The 25787-nt window shown below is 39.7% G+C and overlaps 1 protein-coding gene across 10 annotated transcripts in view; it reads left to right on the top strand.

Moving 5' to 3' along the window:
• Positions 1 to 25787, top strand: part of VWA3B (von Willebrand factor A domain containing 3B) — a 270056-nt gene that overhangs the window by 174241 nt on the left and 70028 nt on the right. For all 10 annotated transcript variants that reach the window (XR_013402590.1, XR_013402591.1, XR_013402592.1 and 7 more), the window contains 3 exons: positions 2768 to 2886; positions 8622 to 8672; positions 19396 to 19597. Coding sequence is in view for 7 of the 10 variants with exons in the window: in XM_015112923.3 (XP_014968409.3) it covers positions 2768 to 2886; positions 8622 to 8672; positions 19396 to 19597 (372 nt within the window). In the remaining 3 variants the exon portion in view is untranslated. The remainder of the gene's footprint in view (positions 1 to 2767; positions 2887 to 8621; positions 8673 to 19395; positions 19598 to 25787) is intronic.

Here is a 25787-nt window from a genome sequence, read left to right on the forward strand (position 1 = left end):
CTGTATTTTTATTCTCCTCCCAAACACAATGGGGGATTTTAGTACCTTTTAATTAGTCATTAAAAACCTTTCCCCCAAAAATCTTATCACTGTGATTTAGAGTTTCACTTTTGCCTTTAGAACATATACAGTAATCTTTTTCAACTTTCAAGAGTTAAATTTTTTAACAGTTTCAGCTATATGTCTCTTTATATCTAAAAAGCACCTTTAGTTTTCTCTTCACTGTTGAATGATAGTTTAGCTGGATATAAAGGTCTCTGTTAACTGTAAATTCCCCTTAGGAAATAAAGATATTCTTTTCACATATCTATTATCTGATATATATACTACTGCTTTATACAGTCTGTTTTGTTTGAGTTGCTTTTAAGATTTTCTTTTAGATTCAGTATGTTGCAGTCTTATGATGATATGTCTATGTTTGGATTTATTTTTAGTCTTTTGTTGTGGGCTGATTTTTGATCTGAGGACTTATTTCTTTTATTAAACTCTAGAAAACTCAGCTATTGTGGTTTCAAATGCTGATTATCTAACCATCCTTCTATTCTATTCTTTTAAAATGTCTATTAATATATATTGAAGTTTCTCAATCATCAACTAGTTAACTATATTATTTTTGTCTCTCTGTGCTATATTCTGGGGAAAGTCTTCAGTATTATCTATCACCCAGTTCACCAGTTCTTTTTTAAAATTTTGTCTAGCCTAGAATTTATTCTATTAAGATTATTTTTGTTTCAATTACTACGTCTTTTCTTCCAAGATAAATTTTTTTTCTTGTTTTTTTTTTCCCATCCATTTCTTCTTATGGCACTTTAGTAAGTTTTTTTGTACTTTTATATGGCTGTAACATCTTTGAACAACCTAATAATAAATAAACAATTTTAATCATAATTAATTTAAAGTCATTGTTAGAGGGTTCATAAAATTAATTTATTATCATGTGAATTGACATTCTGATTGTTAATTTGCTCATCTATGATTTTGGCATTTTTTGGTGTGTACTTGGGAATTCTAGTATGTTGGCTCATTTTCACAAGATTCTTTCAAAATCTGCCTTTTCTCTTTCTTGTTCTATTTGGCAGTTGCCTAAATCTATCCACTTGATCCATTCCCCAACCCTCATAGGCGTTTACAGCTCTTGTTCCATGGTGATGTTGTAGAAATCACAGATTCAAAGAGTGCCTTGATTTAGGTCTTCATTGTGAGGCTACATCAGTGTCCTCTCTCGCTAGGCAGGACCTTCTTTCAGGGGTGAGAGACCCTCATACCAGTGCTGACGTCAGGCATTGAGCCTGACATAGGCCTTTGCTTTTCAGAACACTCCTAGTCCCACTAGCTTTCCAGAAGTTAAACTCCCACTGCCCTGCCATCTTTGGACGCACAGCTTACCAAGCCCCCAGCTTCAGCCCTGCCCATATGTTTACATTTCTGCTTAGCTTTTTGTCTCTAGAAATCTATCGGCATGTGTCCTTTTCTTTCTTTTGTTTTCTTTCTTCTTTCTTTCTTTCTTTCTTTCTTTCTTTCTTTCTTTCTTCTTCCTTCTTTCTTTCTTTCTTTTTCTTTCTTTCTCTCCTTCCTTCCTTCCTTCCTTCTTTGTATTATTTTCTTAAACATAGCAACAACAATAACATCATTGTATCATTTTGGAGGCAAGGGGAAACATAAAAGCATAAACTGTGTCACCTCGATTAAAATTTAAAATTTACTTCTTAAAAATAGTTCCCCACGTTTCTGAAATGCCCACGTGCTCCTCACGGGTGGAATCATTTTGAAGCCATGATAGTATAGCTTGGCATTTTCCTGTTAGGCTTTTTTGCGTTTTTAAAAAATATTAATATATGGAATATACCTTTTGGGAACATGCATTTATTCCTTTATCAACAAACATTTGTTGAGGGCGCACTGTGTGCCAGGTACTATTCTAAGTGATAGGGATCCAGAATTGAACCACACAGAATTTCTTGTCTTATGGAACCTACATTCTGATAGAGAGAGGTAGGTAATATGCAGACAGGTAAACATAAAGTTACAGTTACTATTAAGATTAAAGAGGAGTTTGGAAAAACGGTTGAAGGAGGGTTTCAGTTCTAGAGAAGATAAGGGAAGCATCCGTCACCCTGTTTCTCCCTTTGAATACAACTGAAAATCTTGGCTAGAATACGTGGAGAAGCTAACAGTGAACTTTGAAATTGAAAGGGTCCCCCCAAAATTGGGGAAGGAGACCAGAATTTGAAGTTCCACCAAACCAATACATTTTCCATCTTTCCCCACCGGAGCTGCATGGCGTGAAACCAAAGATATCCCAAAACCCAGAAGTAAGTACCAGGTGCAGAGAGAAAGAACTCAAAAAGAAGCCTCATTTATTGATCACTAAGCATTCTTTGACATGTATAAGAATCTCTTATCAGAGATCACACCATTGCACTCCAGCCTGGGCTACAAGAGCGAAACTCCATTCTGATTAAAGTTTCCTGAAAACTTTTGGTTGTTGTTTGGGGTGTGTGTGTGTGTGTGTGCGCGCGCATGTGTGTATGTGGTGGTAGTGGTGATTTCTAAAATATATAGTTTTAAACATTGAAAGGTAAAGGTTAGCAATGACATCTCTGATTCTTTTTCTCTGTGATTTACTGTGTTTTCTAATGGTCTACACTTATCGTATATTGACTTTATAGTCAGAGAAAACATATTGTACAGCTATGTAGATATATTTTCGAAGGCACGCGTTAACCTATCAAGTGACACTTTCCTTTCATTTGCCATTGACATGTAGGTGTTCCCTCTGGCACATGTGTGCAACGACACAAATAAGATGACATTAATTAACCCCCAAGGAGCCAAACTCAATATCTACAAGCAAAAAGTGGAACAGGCAATTCAAACCTATGAAAAGTGAGTATTACTCTTGGCTGCTCTTTAATGGATGTGGAATTTATTTTATGGAAGAGGAGACTTCTCTTGTTTTAGTTCAGTTTTTTTTTTTTTTTTTTTTTTTAATGAAGCAGCTATTTAAAAATTGTTCAGGATGGGTGTGGTAGTTCATGCCTGTAATCCCAGCACTTTGGGAGACTGAGGCAGGAGGCCAGCTTGAGGTCAGGAGTTTGAGACCGACTGGGCAACAATAGGGAGACCTTTTCTCTACAAAAAATTTAAAAAATGACATCACAACAGGGTGATTGTAATCAACAATAATTTATTGTACATTTAAAAATAATTAGAAGAGTATAATTGGAGTATTTGTAACACAAAGAAAGGATAAATGCTTGAGGTGATGGATACCCCATTTACCCTGATGTGATTATTATATATCATATGCCTGTATCAAAATATTTCATGTCACCCACAAATATATACACCTACTGTGTACACACAAAAATAAAAATATGATTCTGTGATGAAAAATAAATAAATAAATAAATAAATATAGGCTGGGTGTGGCGGTGCACACCTGTAGTCCCAGCTACTTGGGAGGCTGAGAGGGGAGGATTGCTCGAGCCCAGGAGTTGCAGGCTGCAGTGAACTGTGATTGCACCACTGCACTCCAGCCTGGGTGATAGAGTGAGACCTTGTCTAAAAAAATTGCTCGTAAGGAATATAAACAACAGTGGCAGCAGCTAATGTAGGGGCTTCCTACATGCTAGGCACTGCATCAAGTACTTTACCTGAATATCTTCAACAAGGTTTTAAAGAAACCGTCTTCCCTTTCCAAAATCCATAAAAATCTCATGTTTCCATGAGATCTGTAAAGTTTTCCTTTTAGCAGAATGCATCTGATTATTTTGGCATCTAACATTCTATGAAGTGACTAATAAAACTTGACAGTAATGAGATAATGGAAATAACAGTTTTTTTTTTTTTAATTTTAAAATTACTTTTATCAAGTTCAAGATGATGATCAAGTTGACGACAGTGAAAATCGCCTGTGTGTCCTTGCTGAGACAGGAGACTCTGCTCACAGGCTGGTCCTTGTCCATGCTGTAATCACCTCTCTCCCCAGTCCCCAGCCTTTAATTAATCCTGGGTGCACAAACTTAAACTCCGAGTGTTCGGCTTCTTCAGGCCAGCCTGTCCTCGGTTCTGGGAGCTGTGCAGTAGGGTTGTCATTTGCCACCACGTGGGCAGATGAAATAAAGCTCAGGGAAGTTAACGATTGGCCCAGGCCAGCATGTGTTGGTCTGCTGTCGTTTTGCAGTATGTCTGGTATGTGCTCAGTCGAACAAATATAAGGCCTGATCCTGCCGCATGAAGGATCATTCCAATGGCAGGCCTCGCCCCACTGTGCCCATCCCAGGCCTCTCCAAACCCCCTTTAACGTGAGCCTCCATCACCGCCCTCACCCGAGAGTGGAGGCCGCCTTACCAGGCTTCTCAGCAGCCTCCGTGGACTCCTCAGTATTTCTGAATCTTTACCTGAGAGGAAAGAAGAACCAAGGACTAGTGTTCCTTTGGGAAGCAGGATGGGCTATTCAAGGTTCACCCTTCCCTGTGGTTCGGAGACTTCCAGACAGGCCTTGCCTCCCAGCTCGGCTCCTCTCCCGTTACGCTGCTGTCCCCAGCTGGGTCTTTCATCCTTTCGCGCCTCAGCACCGATGACCCTCCTCAGAGACGCCTCTCGGGAGCTCCTCTCCGTGCCCACCCTGCATGTGGCCCTCAGAGCACTCACAGCTTCTGCAGGGGTGGTGGCTTGGTGACCATCTCTGCCCTCTGGGATGTCAGCTCCCAAGACCAGGGCTCAGCCAGCCTTGCCTCGTCCTGTATCCCCTATTCCTAGCAGGTGTCCGTATGTATATGACTATTCAAATTTAATTCAAATTTTATGTAATTCAATTCTTCAAACTCAATCATTCAAAATGCAGTATAACAATACCATTTACATTCTAATGTCGTTTGCTTGAATAATTCAAATATTTGAGTCCTATAATTACCCGGCCTGTGAAAGCCTGATGCAGGGCCACGAGAGAGAGAGAGCCGTGCGGTCAGACGGTTCACGGGGGTTTCCTGCTTGGTTCTGACAGCAGCTGTGTTCCAGCGTGCGACAGTCCTGGGCCTCAGACTCCTTGTTCACAGCATCTATCTCACAGGCCTGTTGTGAGGATTACGTAAATCATATATAAAGAGGAACTGATGTTCGTTACTTCCCCCTTCGCTCCTGACTCTGCTGACGCTGAAATAACCATAGGTGCACGGAGTGAAGTCGTCATCTGGTTCTTCCCACTGCAATGACCTTTTCCCAAGAATTTCAGGAAAGGTCAGGGACCCCCTTCCCAGGCAAAAGAGAGGCCTCTTTAGCAGCAAAACCAGAACAAACATAGTCATTTGTCTTCCTTCTTACTTTCAGTGAGTGAATGTGAATCTGGAAAAGCCTTTTAGTACCCTCTAGAAATATTGTCTAGAGAAATATTGTCTAGACAATATACCCTAGAGAAATATTGTCACTATATTGTTATTAATTATATTAACTTCAAATTATTCATAACAATTTTAACATGATTGATATTATTTAATAATTAAGTTATTGATTGAATTGTTATTTGGTATCACTAATTTGATGTTGGTATCAAGTAAATTATTTAACATTGTTATTTAATAATATTAATAGTAACATGAATGTTATACAGAACCAAATTTCCTGGTCATTTGCATTCACTAGTGAACAAATGTCAATTTCTTTTTCCATTTTGCTTCACTTTTCTCAAGATATTCAGAATATGAAAAGTAATTAATGACACATTTCCCACCCCCATCCCCAATATAACATTTCTAAGGAGTTTCCCAGCAAAGATAAGCAACATGTAACTTTCAAAACAACCTTCGTGTCATCATAAATCCATCTGTTTAGGGATGGCCAGGCAAATGGAAAGCTCACAGTCCTTTGGTCAAAATAATGACACAAACTTATTATTGGGGGTCACACTAAGTGCCCATGCATGGAGTCCTTTCGTCTCATTGTAAGAATCCAGGCGGCAAGTTTGGCTTTGTGTGTCTGAGTATAAGCTTTGAGTGGATATTGCCAGGGCTGGCTGGATTCTGGAGTGATTTTTCTACTGCTTACTTTCATGGAAAGTCTAAGGCCAAGGTCACAGCTCTCAGATCACAGAAGCAGCATCCGTTCTAGCCTGGCTCAGGGACCATGCTTAGAAACCTCTCCTTACCGTCTCCGATTTGCTGGGCCGGCTGCTCCTCAGCCTTCTGAAGTGTCACTAGTTACAAGTTGCTTTGCAAATGAGTCAACTCTTGGCACAAGCCGATTTGAGAATTAGAGATACAGAAAGCTGGTGAATGCAATCCCTCAGCCAGATTTCACTCTCCTACAAAAAACGAAGAGGGAAACCGTTGTTAGTAAAATCCCTGAATCGCCGGGCTGCACCAGCCGCGGAGAGGCCCTCAGGTCCAGTGCCCGGCCCGAACCCCACAGGGACTCCCGCAGCCCACGTTCTGACTGGCTTCCCTGCAGGGGCCTCCCTGCTCAGTCGAGCCATTGAAGTATTTTAGCGAAGATGGAAAACAGGGCAATGGTAACAAAGGCTATAAAAATGTGTTCCTGGAAAAATATGTTCTAAAGAAGTGAATTAAAATTAGACACCTGTGCTAGCAAACTGGACACATTTACCAGTGATGACTCAGCATTTCTAAGCCTTGCTTTTCAGAATCTGGAGGGAATAAACATTGAGCTATTCCGGTCACTGTATATACGCATCTCTCTTAATCCTCTCAAGGATTCCAAGGACAGGTGGTGTTAGCCTTGTGTTATCAATGAGAAAACAGTTTCCAAAGCTATGTAGCACAGGATCACACAGCAGCAAAGTGAGGCCACCAAGGTTTGACCCCAGAGCCCTTACCCACACTCCCAGCCTCCCCACCACACTGCCTCCACTCTCAACATTTACATTTAAGGGGATTGTGAATGGGGTTTTTGTTTGTTTGTTTTTCAGAAAAGCACACACACACACAATACCTAAAATGGATACTATAAATCCTTTTAACCAGTCTTGGAAGCCTTAATCATTATTACCTGAATCACATGACTCAAGAAAGCCAATTTCCAAATAGGCCCCAAAGAACAAAACTTCTCAAGTGAGACAGGAGCACTGAGCTGGCTTATTTCCCTCTTCCCGACTCTTTTTCTGTCACTTACAGCACACTTACCTGGATCAGACACAATTTATGTGCTGTGTACACACTAGCTCAGGTCCCCATGGTGACACTAGGAGTGGAGCGGTACTATTACTATCCCCTGTTTACCGAGAAGTTGGGCACTGGCCCCAAGCCTCACGGCAAGAAGGAGAAGCAGCTGACTGAGCTTTGGGCCCTGGCATTGTGGCTCCGGAGTCCACCCTCTTCACCACCATGCAGACGCCCTTTCTGTGTTCTCACCAGGCTCACGATGGGAGGGCAGGACAGGAGAATGCGGCCACCCGAAATGTGTCCTCTGAGCCCTGTCCCGCCGACGCTGGGTCTGGTGGTTAGAAGAATGCCTCCTGAAGAGCAGCAGCATTCTCCTACCTTGTTGTATGGAAGCAGTGTTTTTGTTTTTTGTTTTTTGGTTTTTTTGAGACAGAATCTCGCTCTGTCACCCAGGCTGGAGTGCAGTGGCGTGACCTCGGCTCACTGCAACCTCCGCCTCCTGGGTTCAAGCTATTCTTCTGCCTCAGCCTCCAGAGTAGCTGGGAGTACAGTCGGCCGCCACCATGCCCAGCTAATTTTTGTATTTTTTTTTTTTCAGTAGCGACAGGGTTTCACCATGTTGGCCAGGCTGGTCTCGAACTCCTGACCTCAGCTGATCCGCCCGTCTCGGCCTCCCAAAGTGCTGGGATTACAGGCGTGAGCCACTGTGCCCGGCCGAGGCAGTATTTTTTAATGGAACATCAGCTCACAACCCCCGGAGCCAGTGTTCTGTGCCCTGCAGCTCAGAAAGCCTGCTTTCGGGTGATGATGTCCTGACACAATGACACAGAACTGGACTGGGACTCTGAAGAAGCAACACTGATTAGTAGCCGAAAGAGCAGCTATAGCTACCCTGTAGGAACCACTAGCTCCAACCTCCTTCTTTGCTCTCAGGTCGACAGCTTCCCTCTGAAAACGTGATCAGTCTCAGCACCGCCAGCCAGCAGCTGTGGGTGAGCAAGGTGCTTCATCCAGCTGCCCCTCCCGGCAGCCTCATTTGGAAAACAAGGCCGCCAGGCCGCTTGATCTCTAAAGTGTGTCCAGTCCTATTGTTTATGACCCTGTTAACCTCTTTTGATCTGAGAATCCAGGCGGAAGAGTGTCTACAGAAAGTGAACTAAAGAACCCAGTTACGTTTCCATAAGAAGAAAAACGGTGGGTGTTTAGAAACGGTTTAAAACAGAGAGAACGAAGACCAGTTTGTCAATTGCCTTTACTCAGTCTGAGTTTTACCTGACTGAGCTGGGGACTGAGCCCTCCTTTAATATTTGACACGATTGCCACAAAACCATGAGGCTGCTGCAGTGGTGCTGGGGGACACATCCAGTGTCTTTAAGCACCTGAGTGGCCTGGCTCAGTGGAGATGATGCTTAGATGGGCTCCCACTACAGTGCCTGGGGTCAGCCTTTTGCCATGAAATGAAGTATTGCTACTAAATTATTGTTGACTTTTTTTTTTTAACAGGCGCTTGAATAAAATTGTTTGGCGAGCATTATCTCAAGAGGAAAAAGAAAAGTAAGCCATTCCATTCCCTCCTCACTTTTTTTTTTTTTTTTTTTTTTTGGTGAAATTCACGTAACCTAAAATTAACCATTTTAAAGTGTACAACCCAGAGGTGTTTAAAATATTCAAACTATTCTGCAAACCACTACCTTTTTCTAGTTTCAAAACTTTTTCATTTCCCCAGAAAAACACTTTGTACCCATAAATTTGTCACTCCCCATTCCTGTCTCCCCCTTTTCCGGGTTACCGTCTCTGATTTTGGCTACTCTGGATATGTCATATGAAGGGAATCATACAGCATGTGACTTTTTGTGTCTGGCAGCTTTTACTTAGTTAATGGAAAAACCTTATGTTTTCAAGGTCCACCCAGCTATCAGTACTACATGTGTATATATACATCACGTTGGTCTGCCCATTCTTCCACTGACGGGCATTTGGGTGGTTTCTGTTTTTTTGCTGTCATGAGTAATATTGCCATATGCATCTGTGTAGAAGTTTCTTTGTGGACATATGTTTTCATTTCTCTTGGGTATACACCTAGCAGTGAATTTACTTGTCACATGGTAATTCTATGCTTAGCTTTTTGAGGAACCACCAAACTGTTTTCCACAGTGGCTATGCCATTTTTAAAACATATCTGTTTTTATTGACCTATAATAATTGTAAATATTTGGGGGTACATGTGATATTTTGACACTTGCACACATGTAATGATCAAATCAGGGTGTTTAGGCTATTACCTCAAACATTTATTATCCCTTTGTGTTGGGAACGTTTTAAGTTGTTTCTTTCAGCTATTTTGAAATACGCGATAAATTATTGTTAACTCTGGTCACCCCACTGTGTCATCAAGTGCTACAACTTCTTCCTTCTACCTAACTGTATGTTTGTATTCATCAACCAACCTCTCTTCATCTCCCCCGCCACCACACACACTCTTCCCTGCCTCTGGTAACTATGATTCTATTTTCTGCCTCCATAAGATCAACTTTTTTTTTTTTTTTTTTTTGGCTCCTACAGATGGGTGAGAACTATTTGTCTTTCCATGCCCGGCTTATCTCACTTAATGTCATGACCTCCAGTTCCATCCACGTTGCTGCAAATGATAGGATTGTGTTCCTTTTTTGGCTGAATAGTATTCCACTGTGTATATATACCACATTTTCTTGATCCATCCATCCATTGATGGACACTTAGGTTGATTCATATCTTGCTGCAATAAACATGAGGGTGCAGGTGTCCCTATGATACATACTGATTTACTATCTTTGGATAACTGTCCAGTAATGAGATGGCTGGATCATGTGGTAGGTTCTTATTGCTCTACATCCTCACGAATACTTGACATTTTCCTTTTTTTTTTTTTTTAAGTCATCCTCATGGGTGTGAAAGGCTATTCTATTGTGGTTTTGATACACATTTTCTTAATGACCAATGACGTTAAAAATCTTTCATGTGCTTGTTGTCCATTTGTATATCTTCTCTGGAGAAATGTTTATTCAAGTTCTTTGTCCATTTTCAAATTGGGTTGTGTTTTTGTTGTATAACTTCTGAGGATGAAGTCATTATCAGATATCTGATTTGCCAGTATTTTCTCCCATGCTATGGGTTATCTTTTCACATTCTTCATGATGTCCTTGATGTCCAGAAGTTTTAGGAAGTGAATGCATCTTTTTTTTCTTTTGTTTGTGTTTCTGGTGTCAAATCTAGGAATCCATTGCCAAATACAAAGTCATGAGCATTTATCCTTTTGTTTTCTCCTAATACGTGTATAGTTTTAGGTCTTACATCTGGGCTTTTGATCCATTTTTGAGTGAATTTTTCTATCTGGCGTGAAGTAGGGTTCCAGCTTCATTCTTCTTCATGTAAATATCCAGTTTATCCAGCACTATTTATTTAAGAGACTATATCTTTCCCTTTGAATGGTTTTGGCACTCTTGTCGAAAGTCATCTGATCATAAATGTTTGGGTTTATTTCTGGACTCTCTGTATATGACTATCTGTATATGACTATCTTTATGCAAGTTGACACTGTTTTAATTACTGTAGATTTGTATTAAGTTTTGAAATTAGGAAGTATGAGTCCTTCAACTTTGTTCTTCTATTTCAAAATTGTTCGGGCTATTCAGGGCCCCTTGAAGTTTTGTATAAATTTGAGGATTGGCTTTTCTGTTTCTGAAAAAAAAAATTGGAATTTTTATAGGCATTATATTTAATCTAAAGATTGCTTTGAAGAGTATTACCATTTTAACAATATTGTCTTCCAATCAATGAACATAGGATGTCTTTCCATTTATTTAGTGGGTGTTTAATTCCTTCAGCAATGTTATATAGTTTTCAGTATACATGCCTTTCACATCCTCTGTTATTTTGTTATTTTGGGTGCTATTATAAATGGGATTGTTTTCTTAACGTCATTGTCAGATTGTTCATTTCTGGTACATAAAAACATAGCTGAATTTTGTATTTGACCTCGTACCTTGCGACTTTGTTGAATTTGTTGATACTAGTGGCTTTGTGTGGAATCTATGGAGTTTTCTATATATAGAAACATGTCATCTGCAAGTAGAAATAATTTTACTTCTTTCTTTCTAATTTGGATGCCTTTTGTTTCTTTTTCTTACCTAATTGATCTAGCTAGTACTTCTAGAACAACATTGAATGGCAGTGGTGATAGGGGACATGCTTGTCTTGTTCCTGATACCAGTGAGAAAACAAGGAAATTCCCTGTATTCCTAGTTTTCTGATTGTTTTTATCATGAAAAGTGTGTGTTAAATTTTGTCAGGTGCTTTTTCTGTATATATTGAGATGATCATGTTTTTTTCCCTTTGCTCTACTAATGTGATGTATTAAATCATTTGATTTTCTTAAGTTGAACCACTCCTGCATTTCTGGCATAAATCCTACTTAGTCATGGTGTATAATCCTTTTAATGTTCTGTTGGATTTGATTTGCTAGTGTTTTATTAAGAATATTTATGTCCATATTTATAAAGAAAATGGTCTTTTGCTAGTATTTTATTAAGAATATTTATGTCCATATTTATAAAGAAAATGGTCTGTAGTTTTCTTTGGCATGTTTGTCCGGCCTTGGTATCAGGGTAATTCTCTTCTTGTTGACTGTTAAGAAGTATTCCCTCATCCATTTTTTGAAAGAGTTTGAGCAGTATTGTTGTTAATTGTATGGTAGAATTCATCAGTGAAGGCAACTGCTTCTTAATTTCCCTTTGTTGGGGGGGGGGATTTTGTTTTCTTATGCAAAGTATTTAATTGTTATAGAGGCTGTTGAGATTATCTATTTCTTCTTGAGTCATTTTGGTCATCTGTTTCTAGGAATTTGCGGATTTCATCTAGATTATCTATTTTTGGCATAGAACTATTCATAGTATTCGCTATAATTCTTTTGATTTTTGTAAGCTGAATTAGTAATGTGCCTGCTTTCACTTCTGATAGTAGTAATTATGTGGTTTTTTCCTTTCAGTCAATCTAGCTGAAGATTTGTCAATTTTGTTGATATTCTTAAGGAACATGCTTTTAATTTTGTCGATTCTCTCAATTGTTTTTCTATTCTATAATTTGTTTTTAAGTGCTCTCTTTATTATTTCCTTCCTCTGCTGGCTTTCAGTTTAGTTTTCTCTCCTTTTTCTAGGTCCTTAAGATGTAAATTTAGGTTGTTGATTTGAGAGCTATCTTTTAATGAGGAATTTACAGTCATAAAACTTCTTCTGAGCACTGGCTTTGCTGCACCCATAAGTTTGGGTGTGTTATGTTTTCATTTTCATTTATCTCATATTGCTTTCTAATTTCTCTAGTAATTTCTTCTTTGGCCTGTTGGTTGTTTGAATGTGGTGTTTAATTTCTATGCATTTTCCATTTTTCCAGTTTTCCCTTCATTGTTTCTCTAGCTTTATTCCATTGTGGGTAGAAAATATACTTTGTGTGATTTTGACCTTTTAAATATCTTGAGAATTGCTATGGTTAACATATGGTCTATCCCAGAAAATGTTAAATGTGCACTTAATGTATATTCTGATGTTGCTGGATGGGGTGTTTTGGATATGTTTGTTAGGTCTAGTTCATTTATAGTGTTTTCTAGTCCTCTATTTCTTATACATTTTCTGTCTAGATGTTTTATCCATTATCTAAAGTGAGGCGTTGAAGTCTCCAACTATTTTTACATAGTTGGACCTCCATATATGTGGGATCTGCATCCATGATTCAGCCAACCATGCATAAAAAATATTTTTTAAAAAAGAAAAATAATAATACAACAATAAAAATACAAATAAAAATAAGTATAGTATAACAACTATTTACATAGCATTAACATTGTATTTGGTATTATAAATAATCTAGAAATGATTTAAAGTGTACAGAAGGATGTGTGTAGGTTATATGCAAATATGACACTATTTTATTTAAGAGGCTTGAGCATCTGTGGATTTTGGCTTCCATAGGGGGTACTAGAACCAATCCCCCATGGATACCAAGACATAACTGTACGTAACTGTCTATGCCTCCCTGTGATTCTGTCAATATTTACTTCACACATTTTAAGGCTCAGTATGCATATGTGTTTCTAGTTTTCATATCTGCTTGATGATTTGAGACTTTTAGCAATATATGATGTTATCTTTTGTCTCGTAACAATGTATAAGAAATCTATTTTGCTGGTAACATTATAGCCACTCCAACTCTCTTTGGTTACTATTTCCATGGAATATCTTTTTTCATCCTTTCACTTTTAACCTATTTGTGTGTTTAGGTCTAAAGTGAATCTCTTTTTAAGCAGCATATAGTTGGATCATTATTTTCCTCATTCTGCCAATCTTTCTGTTTTAATTGGTGAGTTTAATCTATTGACATTTACAGTGATTACCGATAATGAAAAATTTACATCTGCCATTGTGCTATTTGTTTTGCATGTCAAATTTTTTGTTTCTCAATTTCTCCAATATTTATGTCTTTTATTTTTGATTTGTTCTAATGGGTCATTACGCTCTTTATTTCCTTTTCTGTATACTTTTTAATTATTTTCTTAGTGGTTACCATGGGAATTATAGTTAACCTCCTACATGTATAACAATCTTGTTTGAATTGATATGAAGTTAGTTTTAGTAGCCAACATTAACTGTTCCTATTCAGCTTCAACCTCCTGTATATAGTTATTGTCACAAATTATATCATTTACACTGTGTGCCCATTAACATTGATTTATAATTATTATTTTATGCATTTGCCTCTTAAAGAATAAAGAAAACAAAATGAGTTACATACCAAACATACAAGAATACTAGTGTTTGTATTTACCTATGTAGTTATCTTTACTAGTCCTGTTTATTTCATCATGTGTCTTAGAATTATCTTCTGTATCCTTTCACTTCAACATGAAGAGCTCTTTATAGCATTCCTTTTAGGACAGGTCTACTAGTAACAAACTCTCTTACCTTTTATTTATCTGGAAATGTCTTAATCTTGTCTTCATTTTTGAAGAATAGTGTTACTAGATATAGAATTCTTGACTGATATTATTTTTTCTTTTTTTTTTCAGCACATTAAATATATCACCCTGTTGCCTTCTGGCTTCCATAGTTGATGATGTGAAATCAACTGTTAATCTTATGGAAGAGTCCTTATTTATGACAAGTCACTTTTGTCTTATTCCTTTCAAGATTTTCTCTTTGCCCTTCAGTAGTTTAATTATAATGTGTATTGGTGTGACTCTCTTTGAGTTTATCCAGCTGGAAGTTTTCTGAACTTCATGAATCCTTCTCCACATCCTTGGCAACACTTACTTTCTATTTTTTTTTGTTTTTGTAGTGACCATCCTAATGGATATGAAGGATATCTCATAGTGGTTTTGATTTGCATTTCTCTAATTATTTTTTTACGTGATTCCTGGACGTTTGTATGTCTTCTTCAGGGAAATGTCTAGTCAAGCCCTTTATCCATTTTTAAACTAGGTTATGTTGTTGTTGAGTTGTAGGAGTTCTTTATATATCCTGGACATTAACCCATTCTCAGGTTTATGATTTGCATACACTTTCTTCCATTTTTTAGGTTCCTGTTTCACTCTGTTGATGTGCAGCTATTTTCTTTGATGCACAAAAGTTTTTAAGTTTAATATAGTCCCATTTGTCTATTTTTGCTTTTGCTGCCTACACTTTTGGTGTCATATCCAAAAAAGCTTGCCAAATTTGGTATAATGAAGCTTTATCCCTGTTTTCTTCTAGGAGTTTTATAGGCTTGGATATTTAATCTGTTTGAGTTAGTTTTTATATATGTTTTAAACCAAGAGTCCAACTTCATTTGCATATGGATAGCCAGTTTCCCCAGAATCACTTCTTGGAGAGACTGTCATTTTTCCATTGTGTAGTCTTGGCACCTTTGTCAAAAATCACTTGACAAGATCACATGAGAGCTTATTTATGGACTCTTTATTCAGTTCCAGTATTCAGTATGTCTGTCTTTAGGCCAGTGCCACTGCTTTGATTACACTACAGACAGTACACTGTTTTGATTATTGTAGCTTTGTAATATGTTTTGATATCTGGAAGTATGAGGCCTCCAACTCTGTTCTTTCTCAACATTGTTTTGGCTATTCAGGATCTGTTGAAATTCCATATAAATTTTAGGATATTTTTGTATTTATACAAAAAATACCATTGGGATTTTGATAGGGATTGCATAGAATTGTACATCACTTTGGGTAGTATGGACATTTTAACAATTAAGTCTTTCAATCCATGAACACAAAATGTCTTTTTTATTATTTGTGTCATCTTTAATTTCTTTTAGCAATGTTTTGTAGTTTTCAGTGTACAAATCTTTCACTTCCTTAAAATTATTCCTAATTTATTCTTTTTGATGCTATTGTAGATGGGATTATTCTCTTAATTCCTTATCTGATTTTTCATTGTTAGTGTATAGAAAGGCAACTGATTTTGTTTGTTGATTTTATATCCTTTAAGTTTGCTGAATTTATTAGTTCTAACAGTATTTGTAGAATCTTTAGGGTTTTTCTACACGGAAAATCATGTCCTCTACAGAGATAATTTTACTTCTTCTTTTCTAATTTGGATGTTGTTCCTTTTTTTTTCTCACCTAATTTCTCTAAGACTTTCAGTACTATGTTAAATAAAGGGAGAAGAGTGGACATTGTTGCCTTATTCCTGATCTTAGAGGAAAAGCTTTCAATCTTTCATTATTAAGTACGATAATAGCTGTAAGCTTCATTATGTTGATGTAGTTTCTTTCTATTCCTAGTTTGCTGAGTGTTTATATCACGAAAGGATGTTGACTTTTGTCAAATGATTTTTCTGCATCACTTGAGATAATCATGTGGGGTTTGTCCTTCATTTTGTTAATGTGGTATTTTACATTAATTTTCATATGTTGAACCATCCTTGCATTCCAGGAATGAAGCCCATTTTTTTCATGGTGATTATCTTTTTAATGTGCTGTTTAATTCAGTTTGCTACTATTTTGTTGAGGATTTTTGCATCACTGTTCATCAGGGACATTGGTCTGTAGTTTCTTTTTCCTTGTAGTATCTCTGTCTGGTTATGGTATCAGTGTAATTTCTGTCTCATAAAATGAGTTAGGAGTATTTCTCCCTTTTCAATCTTTTGAAAGAGGTTTGAGGAGAATTGTTATTAATTATTTCATTGTTTGGCAGAATTCTCCAGTTAAGCCATGTGGTACTGGGCTTTTATTTGTTAGGAGGTTTTTGACTATTAATTTGATCTGCTTACTAGTTATAGATCTCTTCAGTTTATTTATTTATGATTCAGTCTTAGTAGGCAGTATGTTTCTAGGAATTTATCCATTTCTTCTTGGTTATGCAATTTGTCGGTATAATATTGTTCATAGTAGTCTCATAATCCTTTTAATTTCTGTGTCATCAGTTGTAATGTTTCCAGTTTCGTTTCTGATTTTAGTTATTTGAGTCTTCTCTCTTTTTTCTTGGTTAGTCTAGCTAAGAACTTGTCAATTTTGTTGGTCTTTTCAAAAAAACCAATCTTTCTTTCATTGATATTTTTTCTATTGTTTTTCTATACTCTATTTTTAATCTTTATTATTTTCTTCCCTGTACTAACTTGGGCTTTCATTTGTTCTTTTCCTAGTTCCTTGAAAAGTAAAGTTAAATTGTTAATTTGAGACCCTCCTCCTTTTAAAATGTGTTTGCCACTATAAACTTCCTTCTTAGTACTGCCTTCACTGCATCTCATACATTTTGATATGTTGTGTTTTTTTTCCTTCATTTATCTCAAGATATCTTCCAATTTCCCTTGTGATTTCTTCTTTGACACATTGGTGGTTTAAGAATATGTGACTTAATTTTTATATATTTGTGGATTTTCCAGTTTTCCTTTTGTTATTATTTCTAGCTTCATTTCATTTTGTTCAGAAAAAATACTTTGCTTTCAACTTTCTTTTTTTAAAATATTTGTTTTGTGGCCTAACATTCAGTGTATTCTGGAGAATATTCCATATGTACTTGAGAAGAATGTGTATTCTGCTGTTGTTTGGTGAAGTGTTCTCCATATGTTGGTTAGGCCCAATTGATCTGTGTTGTTCAAGTTCTCTGTTTCATTATTGATCTTCTGTATAGTTGTTCTGTCCTTTATTGAAAGCAGAGCATGAAGTCTCCTGCTAATACTGGGTTGCTGTCTATTTCTTCAATTCTATCAAAGTTTGTTTTATGCATTTGAGAGCTCTGATGCCAGGAGCACATATATTTATAACTGTTATATCCTCTTAGCAGATTGGCCCTTTTACCATTATATGCTATTCTTCATCTGTTATAACAACTTATGACTTAAAATCTATTCTTTAAGTTCACTGATTCTTTCTTCTGCTTAATCACATCTGCTGTTGAACCCCTCTAGTGAAGTTTTCAATTCAGTTATAACATTCTTCAGCTCTAGAATTTCTATTTGGTTCTTTTTTATAGTTTCTCTCTTTGTTAATATTCTCATTTTGTTCATGCATCGCTTTTCTAAGTTGTATTTGTTTTCTCTATTTTCTTTTAGCTCATTGAGCATCATTAACATTGTTGTTTTGAATTGTTTGTCAAGTAATTAATGTATCTCCATTTCTTTAGGACCGATTTCTAAAGATTTATTGTGTTCCTTTGATTGGGCCATTTCCCCATATCTTTGTGTGCTTTTCCCTATATTTTGTATGCCTTATGATATTTAGTTGATAATATGACATTTGAAGAAACAGCTATCTCATCCGATTTTCACAAACTGGCCTCTTACAGGTGAAGGGCTTCACCAGTTATCCCAGCTAGAGATGTGGGGGAATCTCTGAAACCTTTTCTGGGGATGTGTCTTCTTTGGGCTTGTGTGTGTAATTTCCCAGTGAAAAAGGTTTGCCCGTTTCTTTCAGGAGCCTATAATATCTTGCTCCCCCTGGTGTCTCTCTGCAGTACTGCAGTATCTCCAATGCTGTAACAAGCTGTAGCGCCCATTTCTATTCTCAGAGGTCCCAACCTGACATGCAAAATATACCACTGTTCTCATCAGCACTCTGAATCAGGCAAGACAGAAAACTGTTTCTTGAGAAGTCTCCCAAAACACAAGAACTTTGAATGTGTATTCCACTGTCTTCTCCAAAGGAGAAGCCAGGACTGGGGAGTTTTCTTCCAGTTGCATCACATTGTTTTGGGAAGGAGGAGAGGTTAGGGCAGGCAAAATGTAACAAACTTTCTTACTCTGCTTCATACAGTTCTTCCTGGGTTTGTACTTGTCTAAGGTGCCACAAGCTCATCATTGGTTTCTGTAATTCTCGCAAAGGCAATTTGGTTCATACATTGTTAAGTCAGTGTCTCTGTAGGGGAATGAGGGCCGGGATTTTTATTCCACCATCTTGCTGACATCATTCCAATAAGAATGTTGTGCTGTCTTCTGGGTATAAGTTTGTTTGTGGATGGAGTCCTGTGGTTGTGCTGAGTTTAGACTGTACTCTTCCAATACCCAACATCTAAAGAAATAAGTGCTGCTTTCAGCAATAAGAGTGATAATCATTAATTGTTTTCTTTCTCGCTACCCATTCTCTTCCAGCAGTGTCTGACTCAGAAGCAGCTCAGACTGGAAACAGAATCCAGGCCCTGGGCCATCACACCACACTAGCTTCCTCTGGAGTCCCACAGCCTGCTTATCAGCCATAGAAAGTTTGGCTTCTGTTCTTTATGTACCAAAACAGCCGAGCCAAATAGTTTAGACTTATTTAGGCTCATAAAGAGGAAAGGAGATAAAAATAGCTAAAATGAGCTAGTATAAGAATTACTGCACTGAGGCAAATATTTGGGTTTGTTTTGCTTTGCTTTGTTTTTCAGAGTCACTGCTAGGCATACTTGTGTGAAATCTCTTTGAAGCTCATGTTTGGTTCTGCCAGATGTTAGGCTCCAAGTACGGAGAAAAAAAATGCGGAAAATTTATGTGTATCATACTTCTCTAAAGTCAGATAACCTAATGAGGTAATAAGGAAAAGTGCCTACCATAATTCACAAAGATGGTTATTTCTAACCTTTGTAAGCTACCAAAGTCTTGATGGGCCAGAGGGTATGGCTACGATGCTGTCATCTGACAACTGACACTAGCTTCAACAGATGTTTCTCAGGGGAGAGTTTCTTAGGAAACCATCTTACCATATTTTTTCAATTACAGTCATTTTCTTTGCTTTTTGTTTCTTCCTCTTGTTTTTTGCTTGTTTGTTTGTTTTTTAGGTTAGATGCAAACAAACCAATACAGTACTTGGAAAACAAAACAGTTTTAAACCAGGCTTTAGAACGGTTGAACTGGCCCATTTCGTTGAAAGAGCTGTCGATACTGGAAAGCGAAATCCTAGCTGGGAAAATGTACATCCAGCAGGCCATGGAACTCCAGGAGGCTGCCAAGAAGAATTATGCAAACAAGGCCCCGGGAGAGGTGGGTGCCCTGGAGGTCTCTGTCTTTCCTCCTTCTCTGCCTGTCCCAAGTCATTGCCATCCCTACACTGGCTTCCTTCTCTCTCTCCCACTCCTTGCCACATTGATTTCTAAAAGGGTTAGAGCCAATCCAGTTAAGGTCTCAGTACTTTTTTTCATCATAAAGGAAATGCCACTTGATTGTACTATGGACTTATTTTTAAAACAATACATCTTTTAATTGAAAAAGAAAAAGCTAAATAGAAGTATAATGTAGTGATTAAAAGCCTGGACTTTCATAGGAGCCAGACCAAGAACTAGCCTCAGATCTACTGTCTAATCTGTGTGTGATTTTGGTTACTCAGTCTCTAAATCTCAATTTTCTTGTAAAATAATAGTATTAATAGTATCCGTCTCATAGGGTTGTTATAAAGAGAAATGAACATGTGAAGTGCGTAGTATTGAAAGCTCCCCATAAGTGTTAGCAATTATTTTTTATCACCATTAATAAAGCAAACCTTCTAAAAAGAAAAATAATTTATAATCTGGTTGCCTTATTGCTACCACTTGGGAGCCTTTCCTTTTAGTTTTTTTTCTCCTCAAATGTTTTCTACATAGGTGCAGTCAGAGTGTCTAAATTATTGTATATTCTGCTTTTAAATTTACTATTATTTCATAGACTTTCTCTGTGTTTTTATTGAACTGTCAGATTTATATGGGTGATGGTTACATAATATTCCATGGTGTGAATATACCCTGGTTTATTTGATTCTTCACTAAACGTTAAACATTTATAGTTATTTCCTGGTTTTCTGCTTTCTCACATAGTATTTTCATGACTCCTGTGGCGCACATAGTTGAATTATTTTGTTAAGATACAGCCTTAGAAGTAGTATTTCTGGAGCAAAGAGTATAAACATTTGGAGTCTATAAATACACATGGCCAGTGGGAAACCCACTCTCTGACTCTCCGTGGGTGTGTGTGGATGGTGCTTTGTTTGAATGTGTCCCCCAGAGTTCCTGCATTGCAAACTTGATCTCCCTTGCAGCAGTGCTGGAGGTGGGATGTTTAAGAGGCGCGTGGGAAAAACCGCTCTCTCAGCCGGTGCTCTCGCACCACAAGGCAGTCCTCGCACCACAAGGCAGTCCTCGCCCACAAGGCAGTCCTCGCCCACAAGGCAGTCACCAACAGGGAAGGAGGCTTCTGGGACCAGAGGTGCGGGGGATTTTCCCACACGTACCAAACAGCAGACACTGGTTGGTTCGCCTCCAATTCAACTCTGACACTACTACCCGGAGATGGCGTCAGATCCCACAGGTTGAGGGCTCTGTTCCCAAGACTGGCCCTCCCAACACATCAGTCACAAGTCTGGGCTTCCAGAACTTCTGACTGACCAGCTTCAAGTTGGGGTTCCCGCAACTCCCTCTTTGAGTTTGATTAATTTGCGAGAGGGGCACACACAACTCCGGGAAGCACCAATGTTTAGCAGTTGATTATAAATGATATTACAAAGGATGCAGATGAAGAGATGCATCGTGGGAGCTATCCGGGAAGGGTGCAGAGCCTCCTTTCCGTGAGTGCTCTCCCTGGTTGGGCCACCCTCCAGGAGCCTTCATGTGTTCAGCTGTCAGTAAGTTCTCTAAACCCTGTCCTTTTGGGTTCTTACGGAGGCCTCATTACGTAGGGATGATCGATTAAAGCATTGGCTATGGTGATCAACTTGACCTTCAGCCCCTCTCCCCTCCTGGAGGTTGGGGGTTTGGGCTGAAAGTCTTAACTCTCTAATCCTACCTTGGTCTTTCTGGTGACCAGTCCCACCCTGAACCTACCCAACACAGGCACACAAAGGACAATACTGCAGAGACCCCAAGGATGTTAGGAGTTATGAACCAGGAACTATGGAAGAAAAATATATGTGTATATATATTATATATATGCATGCCAGATAAATATATATATATGCCATAATACCACAAGCTGGCTAGACCATGAGGGCTCTGGTCACAAATGGACCAATGCCATTATCACAGGGGTGGATTCATTATTAAAGGAATGAGTGTGGATCTCTGTTGCACACTCTCTCTCTCTCCCATGTGATGCCTTTTGCCAGGTTATGGGTAGCAAGATGGCCCTCACCAGGTGCTGGTCCCTTATTCTTGGACCTCCCAGCTTCTAGAACAGTGAGCCAGTAAGTTTCTGTCTATTATAAATCACCCAGTTGGTGGTATTCTCACAGCAGCACAAAACTAACTAAGAGAGATATGGAATAGTTCATCCAAAATCTTACTAAATCCTAGATAATTTTCAGGTGTTCACCACATTCTCATCTAAAAATCCACCCCAGATCTGACTGTTCAGGTTCATCACCTTTGGTTCAGTCTTTGCCAAGTATTACTGGTTTAGCCTGGCTTAAAATTCTGTTTTTGATGCTCTAGATTCTTGTGTTTTGCTTCATTTTGTTTTGTTTGTTTTCTTTCATTTTATTCTTTCTTCTGCAAATCACATTTTTTCCTTCAGTGTAAAAAGCTATGTCTTTTGTGCAGAATGCAAACATTTTTGTCACAGAAGGTCATATGTCTAGTAATGTTATTCAAACAAAATGATTTCCTCAAAGAATTGTTCAGTGTTTCTTTGGGAGGTGCCATCTGACACCCCCAGACATTTCTCTCTTTGCCTTCCTTACCCACATGCCCTGTGGGCACCTAAGACTCAAGAGGACCGAGAGTGAATTACCTGCCTCTCCTTGAAAAGATGATCTTCCTCTCTTTGTGCTTTTCCCTGTCCTGCTTCATGCTTTTCCCTGTCCTGCTTCGTGCTTTTCCCTGTCCTGCTTGCTCTTTCATTTATTTGTTGAAATATTTATGAGTGCCCATGAGATGCCAAGCCCTATTCTAGGCACTGGGAGTACCTAGAACACAACAGACTTAGTCCTTGGACTATCCTAATTTGAATGAGGACTACAGACCATGGCCAGTCCCAGGTGTTGAGCTATGGAGACCCCGCCGCCTAACAGCAGAATTTGCTGGCCTATTCTTTTGTCTATACTTCATATTAACTTTGCAAATAGGAAGTGTTGTGAATGGAGTGAAAAGAAGCCTCTTGTGATTCAGAGCAAAGATCATTGTGTTCCACCGAATTCATCTGGAAGTCTGGCAGTCAAGCTCGTTTACAACATACGAATTAATTGAATTAATTGTTCTATGTCTTTCTTTTCTTACCGCAAAATGGGAATAAAAATAATTCCCATAATTTCTTCATCCAAAAATCATGGATAAGATTCTGCGCGTGGGGCAGGTGCCCTCAGGTGATGAGTGGCCTCCCTCATTCTTTTCTGTCTCCCTGGGATCTTCCAGGGGGTACCTTATATTGGACACAAAATGGGGATTCATTAGCTGCACTGAACGCATGGGCCCAGCCCGATGGAGGAGACATTGCGCCAGGGCATCACTGCTGTCACAGCCAAGACCTGGTCTGGCCTTGTTTGTAGCTGTGTCCATGGCACTGACAGTGAAGCCCAGTGCACGGGGGCCACTCAACAAATGTGTATTGATGAGTGAAATGCAGACCCTTACAGCCTTTCACTGGATTATAAATACAACAGAGGCACCTCCAGAGACCACCTGGAAGATGGGGAAAAGTGACCTGACTGGGCGGTTAGGGAAGGCGTCACTAATCCAGTTTGGCCCAGAAGGATGCCTAGGAATTGCGGACTGGGGTGCGAGAAGTGTTTGGAGTGAAAGAAACAGCCTGGGCTCAGGCAGCGATGTGGGGAAGCACACGGAGTGTTCCCTGGGGAACGTGGCAGGAGCGACGGCGGGAACGGGAAGATGGTACCAGAAAACGAGGTACTTGAAGTCTGCTGGGGTCAGGGACTTACGCCTGCAGGAAATGGACACCTGGGAGGGGTTTTTGGCAAGCGAAGGACATTCACAGATGTGTGTCCTAGAAAGATTATTCTGACAATGAGATGAGGCCCAACATAAAAGACCAAAATCCTGTGCAGCGCTCCCCTTGAGAGGTGTTGAGTCCTTGAGCCAGGTGGGAACACTGGGGAGAGAACAGGTAACAGAGACATGGGTTGTGGGAAAGTAGGACATGTGGGACAAAGTTGAAGATGCTCACGAAACTTCTGCCTTGGACAACTGTAGGAGCAGAAGCACTGCTTCCCCTTCCATCTTTCCTCTGCTCCTCAGGGAGACGGGTGCACCCTGGCCAGCCTACCCCATCACGTGTCATCCTCTAACCCTCTGCCACGTGTCTGTTTACTTTGCAGCACACTTCCCTGCCTGGCATTTTTGTTTACAGTCTGTCTTCCCCACTGAAATAAGGGAGGGACTTGGTTTGTGGTGGTGTAGGTGCTCCCAGAGCCTAGAATCGTGGTGGGCACCTTGTAGGCATGCACACATATTTCAGTGAATAAATGAAAGAACAAACACAGAAGAGGCACAGTGAGAGAAAGAGCAGATTTTCAGAGAAAGGTAGTTCACTTTCAGCACTCCTGATTCTTAGATATCCGTGGGACACTCAGGTGAGAGAGGCCAGTAAACAGCCGCACGTCTGGAGTTTAGAAGAGTGGCCAGAGTTAAGGGGATAGATTTGGAGGTCATTTCAGGTGCTAGGAGAGGAGGAGGAGATAGTAGAAGGGACCAAGGTGGATAAGTTAGAGAAGCAGGAGGCCCGGGGTAGAGAGCCAAGGACAAGAGGCAGGAACTCAGCTTAGAAGGCCTGAGTGGCGTCACACAGCTGGAAGATGGCAGTGCCGAGATTTGCATTCCGGTCCACCTGACTCCAAATACAAAAATTAAAGCACTGGCCTAAAAGAAGGTTGTGAGACCACATACTTCATACACCTAGGAGAGTGTGCAGCACCAGGTGCTTAGCAGTGAATGCACACAACATACATTATCAGTGATGGCTCTTTCCACTGCTAAAGTTATTATCAAGGAGTTTTGGAAAGCCATGCAGAATGATGTCTGAAAGCCATTTGACTGGCCAAGAGAAAGTGCATTAGTGAGGTTGGCGAGAATAACGCCAGTGGAATGGTGGGGGCAGAGGCCAGTTTGCAGGGGGTAGAAGGGTGGGTAGAAGTGGAGGAAGTTTGTTTAAGAAGTGAAGAGTTTTGCTTCCAGATCTTCAATGGGAAGGCAGGGAGAAAGGGGGTGGGAACGCCAGGTGAGCTAGTGCGCGAGAAGGCGTTTCGTTTGTGTAGTGGTATCACTGGGTCTGCTGCTGCCTCTTGGTCAGGGGCTAAGACTGTCCCCTCACTGCCTTGTCCTCACACAGGCTGTCGAAAGCCGCTCTTGTCTGTTAGGGGAACACCCATGCTCCAGAATAAATGTCCCTAGGTAACTGCGGGAGAGGCCACATCTGGTGACTTCCCCTCAGAGTTCTTTCTACTCGTGGCACGGCCCTCTGCAGTGGAAGATTTTGAATGTTGTTTTCTTGCGATGATAATTCTCCTTTCCATGTGTGATAGATTCTGAGAGTCCAAAATGCCGTTATGATCACACCCCACAGATTGAATTCTGTGACCCACTAACAGGACTCAAGCTTTGGTGTGCGAAGCTCCGGGTTTCAAGGTCTTCTGAGATCCTGCGGTGAAAACTGCATCATAGATGCAAGTCATTTTTCCTGATTCATATGTAAATAGAGTCTCATTTTAAATTCTTTTAGCAAGGGCCAAAGCTTTTGAAAGATGAGTATAAATTGCCGTGAAAGAACCCCTCTGTTCATCATTAAGCCCCCCCATGAGCTGACTGATAAGCAACAAAATGGGGATGAGACCATTCGGAGGGGGCTGCCCACGTGTATCCAGAGGGCTGTGGCCACTGCATCTGGCCTGCTGCAGGGTGTGTGATGGAGTCTGGATGACCAGGGCGTTCTGATACCCTCCTCTGGAGCAGGGTTGACACCTAGCATAGCTGCCTTGCCGATTCCTAAGTTTGGGGCAGCTTCATGATTTTTCTGTCAGTAAGAACCAGAGGTGGGAAGGAGACACGGCAACACGTGCTGTGTCCAGGGAGCCTGTGCCTGCTTTTTATGCTCCAGCTTCCACGCGCAGTTCCTGGCTGGCTCCAGATCAGACCTAAAGTGAAAGCCATTCTTCCCACCTGCTCTGCCTAGCATCCTGCGCTGGGCACATTCCATGCTTGACTGTGTAATGGTTTCCGCCTGTTTCCATAGTCCACCTGCTTCGTGGTGTCCCTGGAGA

Source organism: Macaca mulatta, chromosome 13 (assembly GCF_049350105.2).
Source record: "Macaca mulatta isolate MMU2019108-1 chromosome 13, T2T-MMU8v2.0, whole genome shotgun sequence".
Classification (NCBI taxonomy): Eukaryota; Metazoa; Chordata; class Mammalia; order Primates; family Cercopithecidae; genus Macaca; species Macaca mulatta.